General features: G+C 39.8%; 1 protein-coding gene across 2 annotated transcripts in view; it reads right to left on the bottom strand.

Moving 5' to 3' along the window:
* Positions 1-16,751, bottom strand: part of LOC148871436 (tRNA-thr(GGU) m(6)t(6)A37 methyltransferase) — a 91,923-nt gene that overhangs the window by 22,878 nt on the left and 52,294 nt on the right. For both annotated transcript variants that reach the window (XM_088970654.1, XM_088970655.1), the window contains exons 6-7: positions 10,962-11,021; positions 10,710-10,784 (exon numbers count right to left, since the gene is read on the bottom strand). In XM_088970654.1, coding sequence (XP_088826780.1) covers positions 10,710-10,784; positions 10,962-11,021 — 135 coding nt within the window. The remainder of the gene's footprint in view (positions 1-10,709; positions 10,785-10,961; positions 11,022-16,751) is intronic.

The following is a 16,751-nucleotide window of genomic DNA, read 5'->3' on the forward strand; positions in this document are numbered from 1 at the left end:
ATACAAGGAAGCCCAACTGGGCAGTAGTTTGGAAGGCTAAGCGAGTACATAACCTTAAATGGGCCTTAAAACCATTTCAAACTGGGCTGATTTGATCAATCAATTAAAGGGGGCGAATTCTGAGATGGATCAGCTGATAGGATTGGGCCTAGACCCTATCCACTTAGAGAGTCCAATATCTAAATAAGATTTAGATCTAGAAGCCGCCTAATTAGATTAGGAGATGGCTGATCTGATCTACAGATAAGATAAGGGTTCTCCCTTATCACTTAGAGGGACTTCTAATCCAAATATAATTTGGATCAGCAGCTCCTAATAGGATTAGGAGCTGATCCCTTTAAATCTATAAAAGGAGGAGGGGGCAGCAGCCTTTAGACATGCAACCTAAGACTGTTGTCTTCAGAGCTGAAATCACAAGAAGAGAGAATTCTGCACCCTGCGAATACTCTCTTGTCGCCACCTCCAGTAGTTCGATCTCCTACTCTCTCTAGGAGTAATCAAGATTTGATCTTTATACCAATCTTTTGGGGAAAAGATTGATTGGAGCTGTATTCACAAGCCATCCTGTTGATTCTTGCGAAGGGTCAAGTTCTTTTGGAAGAACATTGCTGATTCTGCTCCATCCTGCACTGCGCCATCTTCAGTGGGAGCAGATTTTGGATCCTTCCTTGAGCGTGAACACCTCCATTGGGAGATACTGTTTCTCCGTATCAGGTATATCCTCCCTCCTACTCCTTTTGGTTCAGATCTGGTTTGGTTTATGGTTCAAGATTGATCCTAGAAGAATATGTTTTTCTAAAATAGGGAATTCGATTCCCGACAAAGATGGGAGAAATTTTTGAAATTCGCCCAATCCATTCCGCAAGACTTGGGCGTCCATGTAATGGATATACCATTCCTTCAGGCTCCTCTTTCAAACTCTGTAGATTAAACATTGAGGATGGTGTTATTGCTCATGTGCTAGGATTTCTATTCACCCCCAGAGGGAAGATTTTTGCTCAATAGCCTCAGTATGCAATGCTAGATTAGAGGGAGTTTTTGATCATGATCTTCACTTTGTAGCACTTAGCTTAAGTGGTGTCAAACCTGATGAGACACCAAGGAAGGTAGAGGTGGTAACAGATGGAATCTCCTACTCTGTGTGGATGGGAACCTCCATTGATGTGGAGCTGTGGAAGGTAAGTTTCAGGGAGGAAGACGAAGAGACAGAGCTAATCTGGTTACTTGGGGAGCAATGCAAGGCTCATAACATTAATATGGCAAAGCAACAAGTGGAGAATAAGAAAGTTATTGGGCAGTTTGCTAGTTTTGGTAAGCTGGGAAACAGTGTGGGTCAGATTGGCAAGTCCTATGCTGAGGTGGTGACAAATGCTATTAAAGACAATGAACACACGCAAGGTGTTCAAATTTCAAACAGGAAGAGCCCAAGGTCGGCAGAACTCCAAATGGTGGACCTGGGCCGACCTTCTAATTCCGAACTGGTTATAGGGTTGGACTAACCTTTTAGCCAAGTGGGGGCCTCGGGCAGTTTTAAAGTGAATGGCCCAGCTGAATTAAATGGGCCGCTAAAACAGTTTGGTCTGGGTCCAGTTTTAAGTGAAGCGCATGCCACTTTAAAAGGGCACCTGACCAAGTCTTGTGAGGCGATGATGGGTGCTAATAATGGTCCATCATCGTCCTCCTCGATCCAACCTAACAGGTTGGCCTCAGTTAACAGGAACCAGGCGGCAATGACGACCTGGGTTTGGGTTCCAAGCACAGAAAATCAGGTCTTCTTGCTGGAACGATGCAACCCAAAGTTTAGAAGCACCCTAAGATCGATTAGGTGGTGAACTTTAAAGGGGAAAAGAGGTCCAGGTGCGAGAAAAATGGAACGTTTGAGGTAGACGAGTCTACAAAGGAAGACTCGTTCTCAGAATCTGAAACTGAGGACGTTAGCAGTATCGCTAGAATAGATCTGCAAAAGTCAAAGGATTGCTCTTACAAAGGAAGTTTTCACACTGACTTTGAAGGTGATGAGATAGTTTATTCAAAGGACACCGAGGAGGATGTTTTCCAACCTCTATCTGCCCAGAATACGGCGGTCAGGGTAGCAGTATCTACAGAGGAGGGTCAGGGTACATCTGAACCAAAAACAGCTCCTCTTAGAGTAAGACTAGTCTGGATAGAGGCACAGAGGTAAAGGAATCTTTCTGGCTACCAAACACAGAGTTAGTGGTTGGGGATACCAGTCAAAGTTGGTTTCAGCTAACAAGATTAAAACGGTGTTGATCGAACATGATGTACTTCTGCAGTTTTCACAAACAGCAGGAGTGGCCTTAGACTCTTTGTCCGCCGCTGGAACTACAGCTTCTTTGAACTTTTCTCCAACATGCCCAGGTATGTCTGTCAAATCAGTTAGTGGTACTAATGTGGAATCTGTACCTGAAACAGGTATCTCAGCTCCTGGACAGGTAGGAACCACCATTGGTGGGGAAGTGGCGCCAGGGGGTAACAGATGTGATGGGACAGGGAGACAGTTGAATTTGAAGGAGAATAGGAGGAATTAGAGAGAATTTGGGTTCAAATTTGTGACCATCTCGAGGCCTATAAGCAAACTGAGGAGTTGTTGGGAGGGGAGCCAAGAAGACATGTGATTCAAGAAGATAATAAAATATTAACTAGTTAGTATTTTTTAAAATATTTATTAAAATCAGAAAATGTTTATTAAATTTTATAATAATTCATTTTCTACATTTAATATAAAAAATCATAATAAATTTAATAAAATTTATACTAAATCATAATTTATTATAAATTTAGTACTAAAAATCATAATAAATTCATTAAGTTTTATAAGAAATCAGAATTTATCATAATCTTAATACTACAAAAAAGGAGAATCAGTTTATTAAATTTATAGTAAAACATAATGTATTATAACTTTAATATTTAAAAAATCAGAATAAATGTATTTCTATTTACTAGTGTGAAATAAATATATTAGAATTTATAATAAATCAGAATTAAAAATAAGAAAAGAAAATATCAGATAACCTTGTAAAAACATCAAAATGCATAATAAATCAATAAATTGTCATTTACTAATTTGTTATTGATCTTAGTTTCTTAGCTTTATATAATGGTTGGGAATAAGATAATAGTCTAGAAATATGTATTCATGCTTCTTTTAACATTTTACAAAATATCTTTGCATATTTCCACAAATTTCATAATATTTCCACAATGTCTCTAATTTTTACAATATTTCCCCTCAACATTTCCGACATATGTCCTATATTTTGGTAAGCGACATTTTCATCGACATCGACATTTTAAACCTTGGTCAAGAAAGCTGCAGGAGGAGGAATTAGAAAGGATCTAGGGACAAATTTGTGCCCTTCTTGAGGAATACAAAAATTCAGAAGATTATTTGGAAGGAAATCCAGCAAGGATGGAGGAATCAAAATAGATCAGAGTCCAACTTAGTAATTTAGAGCTTAGGAAAAGCCAAAGGAAAGAGAGGAGATCAAAGGTAGAAAGATTGATTTCAGACATAGAGGGAGACATTGAATTCAGTGGAAGGGGGGATTCAGTGGCACTACAGTAATGTGAGGAAATTTAGATGGCTGGTTCGAGGAATGAAAGTTAAAATCATTTGGGTAAAAAGATCAGCTAATTCTTTTGCTGATAGGTTAGCTAAACAAGGGGTGGAGAGGGAGTCAATGTTTTGGGCACAACTGTAATTTTATTCTTCTCTTCCTTTCTCTTTCTCTTTTTTCTTTCTTTTTTTTTTCCTTTCTTGGGGCTCAAACTGTATTTGGAAGATAAGAAAGGTTCTCTTCCTAATTGTAATTTTTATTGAAATTACATAATGAATTGTGTTATTGATAAAAAAAAAAAAAAAGAGAAGGAAGGTTCCTAAGTAGGGGTCATTATCACCTGGGGGTTGCCATCGTTTGCAGTGTCCATGAAAATTATCAGTTGGAATGTGAGAGGATTAGACAATGCAAGGAAGAGAAGGACAATTAAGGACTTTTTTAGAAGAGAAAGGCCAGACATTGTGTTGTTATAGGAGACCAAATTAGCCAAGATTGACAGGAAATGGGCTAGGGGTGTTTGGAAATCTAGAGGGATAAGATGGGTATCTCTATTCCTTCTTGGGGGGCCTCAGGGAGAATTGTCACTTTTTGGAGAGAGAATGTTGTAGAAGCAATGGAAGAACTAATAGGGAATTTCTCAGTGTCTATTAAATTTAGAACAATGGATGGATTCACTTGGGTGTTAGCAAATGTGTATGGCCAAAACAATTACAGAGAATGAAGCTTTGAAAAGAATTATTAGTGATACAAGGACTTTGGGAGGGTCCTTGGTGCTTGGGTGGGGATTTTAATGTAATCCGTTTCACTAATGAGTCCAACAATCCTCAACAGACTCTCACAACTAGCATTATGAAGTTCAATGATTTATTAATAGTTGTGGGTTGAAGGAGCTCCATCTTTTGCATGCTCACTTTACGTGGTCCAATTTCCAAGAATCCCCGTCATGTTCTAAGTTAGATTTTTATTTACCAAGAGTTGGGAAAATCACTAGAGAGATCTGTTAGCCAAAGCTTTACCCAAAGTGACCTCAGACCATTGTCCCATTGCACTTGTCACAGTGTTTTAAAAGCACAAAGTGCAAAAAAAAAGCGCAAGAGCCAATTTGCGCTTGAGGCGCAAGGCGAGGTGTGCGCCTTTTTGAAGCAAGGCGAAAAATACAAAAAAAAGTTAAAATATAAAAAATGTCAAAAAATGCCAAAAAAAAAAGAAAAAATGCAAGAAACATAATAAGCATAATGTTAATAAAAATATAAACTTAACTTTTAAAATAAATATTTTAAAAAACCTATTATCTAAAATTAAAATACATAAACATAACATGTAAAGTGTATTCAAATGAAAATTTAAAAATAAAAGCAAACATATAAAGCATTTTCAAGCATGTAAAACCCACAATTTCTTTTTTTCCTCAATTGCAATACTTCAAGCAGCTAATGTGATGTAAAACATATTGCATTTTTTATTATATGAGTCACCTTTGTACCACACCCCTCGAAGCGCCCAAATAAGTTCATGTTAGGATCTTCAATTCTTATTTCTTACATAAAAAATAATGATTTTATAACTTTAATTGCCTTTTAAGAAGATATTTTATTGAAATGAATGAATAAACAACATTAGCAAATAAGGGGCTCTTAAAAGGTAATTAAATTTATAAAATCATTATTTTTTATGTGCAAAATAAGAATTTAAGACCCTAACATGGGCTAGTTCGGGCTTCCTTCAAGGAGCGTAATCGGGGTTCCGAAGGTAGAGCCCTCAACCTAGCCGTTAGGCTTAAAAAAAGCAGAATTTTAAAAAGGCGCACGTCTGGCTGAGGTTCTAGGTGCACACCTAGGCACACCAGGCATGCACCTAGGACCCGAGTGAGGTGCATACCCTAAAATGTGCCTCACCTGTGCCTAGGCATGCCTTTTAAATCACTGACTTGTCTAGGAATTCTTTAGGTGTGGTCCTCGACCTTTTACATTTGAGAATATGTGGTTGACTCACTCGAATTTTTGGAAGAAAGTAGAAGAATGGTGGGTAAGTTCTCAATTTCAGTATGCTTGAAGGAGGCGAATGGGGACTGGTTATGGGGTGTAACAAACGTTTATGGGCCAAATTCAAAAGGGAAAAGGATCGAGTTCTGGAAGGAGGTGGAAAGGCTAAGAGGGTTCGGGGGGGGAGCGAGGGCTTGGTGTATAGGTGGGATTTCAATGTGGTAAGAAGAAGGGGAGAGATGGAAAGGGGGTAGGAACACGAGGATAAGAGTGGGGATGAGAAGGTTCGGGGGAGGTCATAAGCAGGTGTGAAATTATTGACCCACCTTTGTGTGGGGGGAAATTCACATGGTTAAACTGACAAGTGCCAGCAATTCTTAGAAGATTGGATAGATTCTTGTTTTTAGGGGATTGGGTGGAGTTGTCAACAGACCCAGAGCAGAACACAAAATTCTGGGATGAAGAATGGATGCTTTGACCCTACCCCAAGGGTCCTTTATATAGAAAGTGAAAGTTACAAAAATAACAAAGAGGCCCTTCTAGGGCAACACAATTTAGAGAATTTACAAGGAGGCCCTTGCAGGGCTGAAGTGAAAATAATAATAAATAAGAAAACAATACAATAAGGACTACAATAAAATGGTACATCAAGGAGTTTCTTCACAGGAGTATGTGGGTTAGGTGGTGCAAGAGGTGCTCATAGAAAGCATGTCGGATCATAGACTTGTTATGTTGAGAAGTTTTGTTGCTGTAAACAGGGTAAAGCCCTTCAGATTTGAGAATGTTTGGTTACATGAACCATACTTCTTGGCATGGGTAGAAGAAAAGTGGAGAAATATGCAAGTGGAGGGTTTAGCCGGCCACAAGCTGGTGACAAAACTGCAACTTTTGAAAGAAGAGTTGAGAATTAGAAGGCCAGAGGTGTTGGGGGCAAAGGAGTGCAAAAAAAACGGAGGTTTTGGAAGGAATAGCAAGGCTGGATAGGCTAGAAGAGGGGGCTTTAATGAGGGAGGCACAATTGGAGAGGGAAGGTTTGAGGGGAGAATCGGAAAGAATTATTTTGAAGGAAGAAGTAAGATGGAGGCAGAAGTCGAGGGATATTTGGTTAAGGGAGGGGGACAAGAATTCAGTATATTTCCATGCTTTTGCAAGTGCCAGAAGGACGAGAAATCCTATTACGAGAATTGAGATAGGGGAGGACATGGAGGACACTTGAGAAGGGATCCAAAGTAAGGTTATGGCTTTTTATAAGGACCTATCCAGGGAGAGGGGCTGGAAATGGGTGGCTCTAGGAAGCTTGGAGCCTAAAAAGTTGAGCGACTTTGCTGTTAACTGGCTAGAAAGAGATAAAGATTGAAGTTAGAGAAGCTCTAAAAAAAGATAAATGGGGATAAAGCCCCAGGGACAGATGCTTTAAATTCAATCTTGTCAAGGTTGGCTGGAGTTTTTTGGAAGAGGATTTCTTTCAAATGATCAAGGAATTCTGTGGCAAAAAGGAAATTGACAGGAGAATCAATGCCACTTTCCTTCCTTACACTGATTCAAAAGAGAGATGGAGCAGTGAACATAAAAGATTTCAGGCCAATAAGCCTGATTAACAGTCCTTACAAACTTTTGGCTAAGGCGTTGTCCAGAAGGTTGAGGGGAGTGATCTAAGAGGTGGTGGGAGAAACCCAAATGGCTTTCGTTGAAGGGAGGCAAATTCTGGATGGAGTTTTGGTGGCCAGTGAGTGCATTTGTTCCAGGTTAAGGAGTGGGAGACCGTGGGAGACCGGGGCCGGTGTGTAAAAATTGACATTGAGAAGGCCTACACCCATGTGGAGTGGTGTTTCTTGGAAGAGATGCAAAGGCTCATGGGGTTTGGGGAGAAATGGAGAATATGGATGTTTGCTTGTATATCCTCTGTATCATTTTCTTTACTTCTCAATGGGATCTCTTCGGAGTTCTTTCATGCCTCCAGAGGGCTTCGACAAGAGGCCCCAATTTCCCCACAGCTGTTTGTGTTAGTGATGGAAGTGCTAAATCTGCTAATGGTCAAGGCTTCCTAGCGGTGTTGGGTTGAAGGCTTCAAAGTGGGTGATGAGGGTCCTTGTATTTCTCATCTTCAATATGCTGACGACACTCATTTTCTTGGATGCTTCAGTGGACCAGATGCTGAACCTTAGGGCTATTCTGGCTAACCTTGAGATGCTCACAGGACTGAAAGTGAATCTAGCTAAAAGCTCTTTGTTTGGGGTGGAGGAAATAGGGAGGGAGGAGCTGGAGTAGTTTGCTACGGTGTTTGAGTGTCAGGGGAACTGCCATTTTTGTATCTGGGTCTTCCAATAGGGTCTAAAACTTCTGCAGCAGTTTTAGTTAGGAGTGCTCTCTCCAGCCTACTGACTTATTACCTTTCTTGACTCAAGATTCCAGCAAAGGTGGCAGAAAAAATTGAGAAGTTACAGAGGGATTTTTTTGTGGGAAGGAGCAGGGGGTAAAGAAATACCGACTTATTTCGATTGGCATGATATGTCTGAAAAACAAAGATTTAGATTTGCATGCATGAAACTTGTGGGTATTGCTAAAGTATGGTGGAGAACTCTTGAGCAACAACTAGAAAATAGAGGTGAATATTCTATTACCACATGGGTAGAGATGAAGAGGTATTTGCAAGAAAAGTGAGTTCCACAATATTTCCATGATGATTTATATGTGGAGTTGACTAATCTCAAGCAAGGTATGCTATCTATAGTTCAATATATGCATAAGTTTGATGAATTATATAATAGATGTGACATTACAGAAAGTGAAAGGCACAAATTAGTCCGTTTTACAAATGGACTAAAGGATGATATCAAGAATGAATTGTCTACAATTCAGATTTATGACTTAGATCATGCCTTTCAATTGGCTCTCAAGATAGAGAAGAAGCAGCTGGTTACAACAAAGAATTTGAAGCCAATGAAAAGAAAGTAAAAGGTTGAAGATAAAGAAGATGATTTCTTACATGTCGATGCCCATCCTCGAGCTAAAGTTGTGAATGAAGAATTTCAACCAATAGAAATTGTAAACTTTGAAGATCAAAAGGGTGCGGGCCAAGAAAAGATTAGAATTGTTAAGGAAGGAACTTCCAACACCCATGGTCAACTTGAGGTTAATGATCAAGAAGAGATAGAAGTGGAGAAAGTTGAAGAAATTCATGTGCATGATGAAAATGTGCTGGTTGTAGTAGATGATAGCAAGGAAGTAAGTCATGACTTTGCCTTACAAGTTCAACTAGAACCAATTCAAGAATTACAAGTTAACATGGTATAAGTCCCACCAACATCAATAATGGCAGAAGTTCAAGAGTTTGCTGAAGAACCAAGGGGAGCTGAACACATAGAGATGGAGATTTCTCAACTAGAGATTGAAGGAAAAGTTCCAAATGCTGCAGTTGAGATTTTGGATATGAAAGTTCATAGTGATAAGCAAGGGGAAGATTCACCACAAGGTAGGCTGATTGGTCATGTAAGTGGTCAAGAAGCTAATGTTATTGATTATTTAACAATGAAAGTTATGGAAGGCAGTATTTCAGACATACATTGCTTTCAACGTCCATTTATAGCTATGTGTGTGACATCTACTCTACAGACTACAGTCCACGTATGTTGAAGTAGCTATGGGAATTATTACTCCTTTTGTCATTGAGGTACACCAAATTTCCATCCTCAAGTTCTCCAAAACTCGAGGACAAGTTTTTTTGAACCAGGAGAGAACAATGCAGGAGATGAAGAATCAAAACATCCCAAGAGAGGTGTAATAAAATCTCTCCTGCTGGTTTTGCAAAACAAATTGGACAACAATTAGGGTTGATCAAAACATCCCTAATCTCATTCACACAACAGAGATGGCGGTAAATCCAAATAAGGCAATGGGATTACTGCTTTTAGTGAGGATCAAGAGATGAGAAAATAGATCAGAGAGCAGAATGCTCTAATACCATGTTTTTTTTTTATCAGAAATGATAACTTTCATTAAAGATAAATTAACCTGAAATACAGAATTCAACCCTTATTAGAAAAGGTTGATCCAATAAATGCTCTAATACCATGTTAATCTACCAATTCGAACAAGAAAGAGAGCAAAAGCATTCAGGGGTGTCAAGAATAGTGAACCCCCACTCCAAAGAACCTCTTTTATATTAAAGAACATGTACAATTACAAGAATGTCCACACAGGCTGAAATAGAAAAAAGGAATAAAGAATACAAGTAATATAATGTACAACATGGACTATACAAATAAGATACATCAACATCACATGTAGTTCATCAAAGATGGTATCAGAGCAGTAGGTCACAGGGGCATGGTGTTCTTTGGGAATCATCTACAATGCTCTGAGCTCGATTTCTATACGAGTGGTTGAGGGGTATTGGCTGCTGGTGTAGGGGAGCACACCCTTAATCAAGGATGATTTAAATGTTTTTTTTTTTTTATAATATGATCAGAGATCCATCTGGAAAGGAAAATATTTTCCCATATTTTTTTCTACTGAATAGAGTTTTCTAATTACAGAGGACAACAGAAAGAAGTTGTTTGTTTGGGATCGATTGGTTGTGATCCACAACATATTTTTCTACTGTTAAATTTTGGTTTCACAGTTTTTGGTGGAATATTTGGTGAATTTTTTTATCTGTCTACATATAGCCTCCTTTTCAGTTTTTTGCCTTCTAGGGGTTGTTTTTGTTTATTCTTTGGCTGTGCATTTTCTGGGTCTGGTTTCTTTGATATTGGGACTTGGGAGTTGATCAAAGATTGCTCAAGACTTCTCTTCTTCATAGTATAGTGCTACTTCATAGTATGATGAAGATGCTGCACAGAATGAGAATCAGGATTGAGTGTTTTGAGTTCTTGTCAGGAAAGAATCCAGACTTTGAGATTGTTAGAATGTAGTTGTTAGGCCATGGTGACATTCCTCCTATTGATGAAGTATATTCTAAACTATGGCTTGTGGGCCCAACTGAATCATCTTGTGGTATTTTTTCTATTAAAATAAAAAAAAATTCCATGATATAAATTTTACTTTCCAGAAAGTCAAAAAAAATTGTTATTATGTTTGCATTAAGGATATTTTACACATATCATGCATGCAAAAATACACATATAACAAAATCAAGAGGAAATACCGTTACCCACTTCGGTACTGTTGCTTCTTGCACACTGTCACAGTATGGTAGATAAGGTTTGATATCAAGCACAGGCTGTTGATCAAAACAAGCAAAACAATAGGAAAAATGTAAACAATATAAGCACATATTTGTAGCAGAAGTTCAAACTGTATATAAATTTGTTTTGTTTGAAGCTACAAGAGTAGAATTCTCATAGTGATTAAATACAGGTTGGAAGATACAAAGCATTAGCAGTAATTGGAAACTTACCGTTCCATCTACCAGATCTACACCAGAAAGTAGAACCATATGTCCTTGCACTGCTTCCACCTGGATCAACAAAAAAGGTAGGTATGTACCATACTACCATGTAGTATTCAGCCGCATTTGGCACTCCTTATTTTTAGGACTTATGTCCTTTTTGCAGTTAAAATGCCCCTATGAACAATGAGTGTTTAACTGCAAAAAGGCGACAAGTCCTTAAAAAAAGGAATGCCACATGCAGCCTTAATTTTAATGTTAAAGCTTTTCTGATAGCATATTTCATCACAACATGTAGAGAACTTATGAATATTCTAGCAAAAAAGAAGCGCCTTTTATTCATAAAAAAGGGGGCATTTTTTATGAACTAGTTAATAAGGAATTTATGTTACTTTGAAACTCCCCCACCTGTGGGTTTCATGAAACTAAATGTTAGCGTAGGGGTATTTCTGTCTTTATACCTTGATTGATGTTGCTGATCTGTAATGTTGTGTTGCAACATGTGCTCTTAACTTAAGTAAAGGCACATAGGTCTTTTCAGTCATGTTTTAATAATAATATAAATACTTACTGGCCAACTGGGAGAAGATAGGTTGACTCTTTCAGTTCGAACCAGAATTCTCTCTTTCTCTCTTTCTCTCTTTCTTTATCACTTTTTCTTCTTCTACATAGCTGAACTCAGTCAGGCCGAACTCTAAGGCAGACCTGAATTATAACATGGTATCAGAGCTAGGTTAAATCTGCCTAGATTTCTGCTTGCCTAGGGTTCATTCTCTACGCACCCTATCTAGGGTTTTCCTCTTTTTTTTTTTCTGTGTTCGGTTGGAGATAAAGTAAAGGGCTGAAAAGGAGTGATCGCCCTCTTCCCTTGGGGTCTCTATGCCTCCAGTCAGGTCGTATGTGGTCGGTTGCTGTGATTTCTGAGATCGCCCTCTCCTAGTAGAGGAAGAATAGAGGGCCGAACTGTGTGAGCAGTGGCTGTTGTGTGTGGCTGTTGTGTGTGAAGCGGCTGTTGTGTGTGGACTGCTCTCCTGCTCACATGGGTGTTACTTCAGTGATAAGGTAAGAGATTTCAGTGCATGACATCTGTTATGGATTAAATAGGAGGTGTGTTTCAGACCATTTGCTAGGGTTTCGGCCAGTAAGGGCTAGGGTTTATGCTGGTTTCTTTGTGCATTTTGAAGGAAGAGATATGATCATATAGTGGTGAGATTTCAGGTAGTTGTAGGAGTAGGGTTTGTGTAGTGAACACACTTTTCAACAACAAGTGCTGAAATTAGTGTGAAAGGTGTGATCTAGGGTTTGTGGTGTAAAGAGCACACATTCCAGCAACAATTAGTGCTGCAATCAGTGTGACAGGTGTGACCTAGTGGTGTGTAGTGTGCAGATCTCAGTGATAATAGAATTCAGCAAGTATGCAGAATTGGTGATAACATAATGGGAGACAATAATGATTATAAACCTAGTGTGATGGTGCCTACAGACTACCTGAATGTTCAGATGACCTCCATTAAGTTAAATGGAGAGAATTATGTGCCTTGGGCTAAATCCGTTGAAGTCTTTCTGAAGGCAAAGAAGAAGGTAAAGCACATCAGAGAGGAGAAACCCTCCTCTGACTCTCACGAGTATGAAGACTGGGAGCAAGAGGACGCTCAGATCATCACATGGTTGTGGAACAGTATGGAACCCAGGATTAGTGTGAACTTCATGTTCCTTGATACTACCAAAGATGTGTGGGACCATGCGAATAAATTGTATTCGGGGCAAGACAATACAACCAGAGTTTATCAGCTTTATCAAGAATACTTTAATCTGCAACAGGGCAATCAGAGTCTTGAGGAGTACTATGCCAACATGAGGAACATACGTAATGAGTTGAATGTCTATCATCCTCTCACTTCTGATGTCAAGATTCAGCAACAACAGAGAGAGCAGCTTGATGTGACTAGATTTTTTGTGGAACTAAAGTCTGAATATGAACCAGTACGGGCTCAGATATTAGGGGGATTAGCTCTTCCGTCCCTAGAAGAGGTATTTGCTCGACTTCGGAGGATTTCTATCAGATCTACTGAGAACTCTAATATCTCAGATAGATCTGCCTTTGCTGCATTGAGAGGCTGTGGTGGTAGAGGTGGAGCTCGGGGAGCTCAGTCTGGCTGTGGTGGTGGTGGTAGTGGTTTTGCATATGGCCGAAGTGGCAATGGTGGGTCTACTCATAATCGTGGTGGTGGTCGTACTGGGAGCAAAGATTCAGGGGGAGCTCGTGGTAGAGGACGTAGCTCAGGCCCGAGGAAGTGCACTCATTGTGGTATGGATGGACATACCATCAACTATTGTTATGATCTACATGGTCCTCCCTCAACCTGGGCCAATCATGCCGCGACTGGTGACTCAAGTTCCAGCTTTAGACAGGAGAATCATTCATCTGACTAGTTGCCTCCTACATCCACAGATGGTCCCATGAAGGAGATGATGAGTGTTCCCCGTGATGAATATGAGAGGTTTATCCAATCACAGCAGAACACGGCGACTTTTGCTCACTCAGGTATGGCTTGTCCGGCATCTACACCCAATCCCTGGATCATTGACTCTAGAGCCTCCGATCACATGACTGAAACTCGAGGTGTGTTTGCCTCCTTATCTCATTGCTCAACATCACAATCTGTCACCCTTGCTAATGGTTCCACATCCTCAATTTGTGGTGTTGGTAATGTTGACCTAGATCCTGTATCTCTCTCATCAATTCTGTATGTTCCTAAATTGCCTTTTAACCTTATATCTGTTAGTAAGCTGACCAAATCACTTAACTGCTCCATTACCTTCTATCCTTCTATGTGTGTCTTTCAGGATCTCAAGACGGGGATGAAGATTGGTGGAGGGCATGAAGCAGGTGGACTGTATTATCTTGACGGTGGTGGTGGTAGAACTTCAACAGCTCTCCAGTCATCTCTTTCTCCTCTCCAGTGGCACTGCCGATTTGGTCATCCGTCACTCAAAGTCTTGAAGTCCTTGGTTCCGTCCTTGAGTCAGCTTTCTGTTTTGGATTGTGAGTCGTGTCAGTTTGGGAAACACCATCGTGTTCCCTTTAGTTCTAGGGTTGATAACCGTGTGTCGAGTCCTTTTTCTTTAGTTCATTCAGATGTTTGGGGTCCTTATAAAGTAATGTCATATAATGGATATAAATATTTTCTCATTTTTGTGGATGATTTTTCAAGGATGATGTGGCTCTATTTAATGAAAGAAATAAGTGAATTGTTTACCATTTTTCAAAAATTTTATATGGGCTGAGCTTAAACAGTCTCCTCGAGCATGGTTTGGTAGGTTCAGTGAGGTGGTAAAGAAGTTTGGCATGAAACAGTGCAAAGTTGACCATTCTGTATTTAGTCATGACTCTCCGGGAGGAAAAATACTGTTGGTGGTGTATGTAGATGATATTGGTATTAACAGGCTGAAGACTTATCTGCAGGATCACTTTCAAACAAAGGATCTGGGTAAACTGAAATACTTCTTGGGGATAGAGGTAGCGAGATCCAAGTATGGGATTAACCTGTGCTAGAGGAAGTATGTGCTTGATTTGCTGGAAGAAACAGGCTTGTTGGGTGCCAAACCAACTGAAACACCCATGGACACAAATACCAAGCTAAGCAGTGATATGGGTGAAGTGTTTGAAGACCCTGGTAGATACCGACGACTTGAGGGCAAACTAAACTACCTAACCATTACCAAACCAGACATCTCATTTGCAGTTAGTGTGGTAAGCCAGTTCATGCAAAAACCTCTGATTCCTCATTGGAATGCGGTTCTGAGAATTGTGAAGTATCTAAAAGGGGCCCCAGGTCGCGGTATGATATACAAGAGTGGGGGAAAACTTGAAATAGAAGGGTATTCTGATGCTGATTGGGCCGGTTCTATGTCTGATAGGCGGTCTACTACAGGCTATTGCACGTTTCTGGGAGGTAACCTGGTGACATGGAAAAGTAAGAAGCAGACGATTGTGGCAAGAAGCAGTGCAGAAGCAAAATATAGGGCTATGGCGCACACCGCTTGTGAATTAGTGTGGCTAAGGAACCTTCTACAGGAAGTAGGGTACAACATTAACACTCCAATGAAGCTCTATTGTGAAAATCAGGCTGCAGTTCATATCTCCTCTAATCCAGTGTTTCATGAAAGAACCAAGCACATTGAGGTTGACTGTCACTTTGTGAGGGAGAAGGTGCTGAATGGAGAGCTAGACACTACACATGCTAATATAGGGAATCAGTGGGCTGACTTATTTACAAAAGGCTTGAGTCGGGGAAGAGTGGACTACATATGTAACAAGCTGAGAGTATATGATATATACTCACCAGCTTGAGGGGGAGTGTTAGCGTAGGGGTATTTCTGTCTTTATACCTTGATTGATGTTGCTGATCTGTAATGTTGTGTTGAAACATGTGCTCTTAACTTAAGTGAGGGCACATAGGTCTTTTCAGTCATGTTTTAATAATAATATAAATACTTACTGGCCGACTGGGAGAAGATAGGTTGACTCTTTCAGTTCGAACCAGAATTCTCTCTTTCTCTCTTTCTTTATCACTTTTCCTTCTTCTACATAACTGAACTCAGTCAGGCCGAACTCTAAGGCAGACCTGAATTATAACACTAAACTTTGATGGAAGTAGCACAAGGAACCCCGGACAATCAAGGATTGGGGGTGTCTTCAGGGATGAGAATGGGGTTGTTTTTGTCATGTTTTCAGGGCCAATTGGTGTGGGTGACTCTCTCAGAGATAAGACCCACGCAGTTTTGGAAGGTGTCCAGAAAGCTAGGGAGATGAAAATTAGAAAACTTATAATTGAAGGGGACTCGGAGGTGGTAATTGGGTGGCTGAACAAAGAAGACAACAGCTTATGGAGTTATAGTAATTTGAAGAGAAAATTCAGATGGCTGGTTCAAGAAATGGAAGTTAAAATCACTTGGGTAAATAGGTCAGCTAATTCTTTTGTTGATGGGCTAGCTAAACAAGGGGTGGACAGGGATGTCAGGTTCTGGGCAAAGAAGTGATTTACTTTTCTTCTTTTTCTGTTCTCTCTTCCTCTCTTGTTTCCTCTTTTGGGGCTCTTGATGTAGCTGAAAGATGAGAAATTTGTCTTCCTCTCTATAGTTATTGTGATAATTAATGAATTAATGAATTAATGAATTGTGTTATTGATCCAAAAAAAAAATAATAATAGGTAATATATATAAGAGAGGGCTAAATTATAGGAAGATGACCATTTAGAAAGGAACATTGAAGAAGAGGAGATAAAAGGGCAGTGTTCATGATGGATAGATCTAAGGCGCCAGGTCCGGATGGTTTTACTATGGCTTTCTACCAAGATTGTTGGGACATTTTGAAAGAGGATTTATGTGATGCTGTTAGGGAATTTGCCGAGAATCATATAGTAAGCCCGGGAGTCAATGCCACTTTTTTGGCCTTAGTCCCTAAGAAACCAGATGCTATCCAACCTAAGGATTACAGGCCAATTAGTTTGGTAACTAGCACTTACAAAATCTTGGCTAAGGTGTTGTCTTTGAGGTTGAAAGTAGTTCTCCCATCCCTAATAATCCAAGCCCAAGGGGCATTTGTATAAGGGAGACAAATAGTAGATCAGATCCTAATTGCTAGTGAGTGTGTGGAGGATATGAGAAGATCGAAAAGAAAAGGCTTTGTTTGTAAGTTGGATCTAGAAAAGGCCTATGACTTGGTGGGCTAGCACTTCATGGTACAAGTAATGAGAAATTGTGGCTTTGGGAATAAGTGGTGCAGTTGGATTTTTG

This window comes from Nelumbo lutea, chromosome 2 (assembly GCF_056320005.1).
Source record: "Nelumbo lutea isolate HS-2025 chromosome 2, American lotus-T2T, whole genome shotgun sequence".
NCBI classification, from domain to species: Eukaryota; Viridiplantae; Streptophyta; class Magnoliopsida; order Proteales; family Nelumbonaceae; genus Nelumbo; species Nelumbo lutea.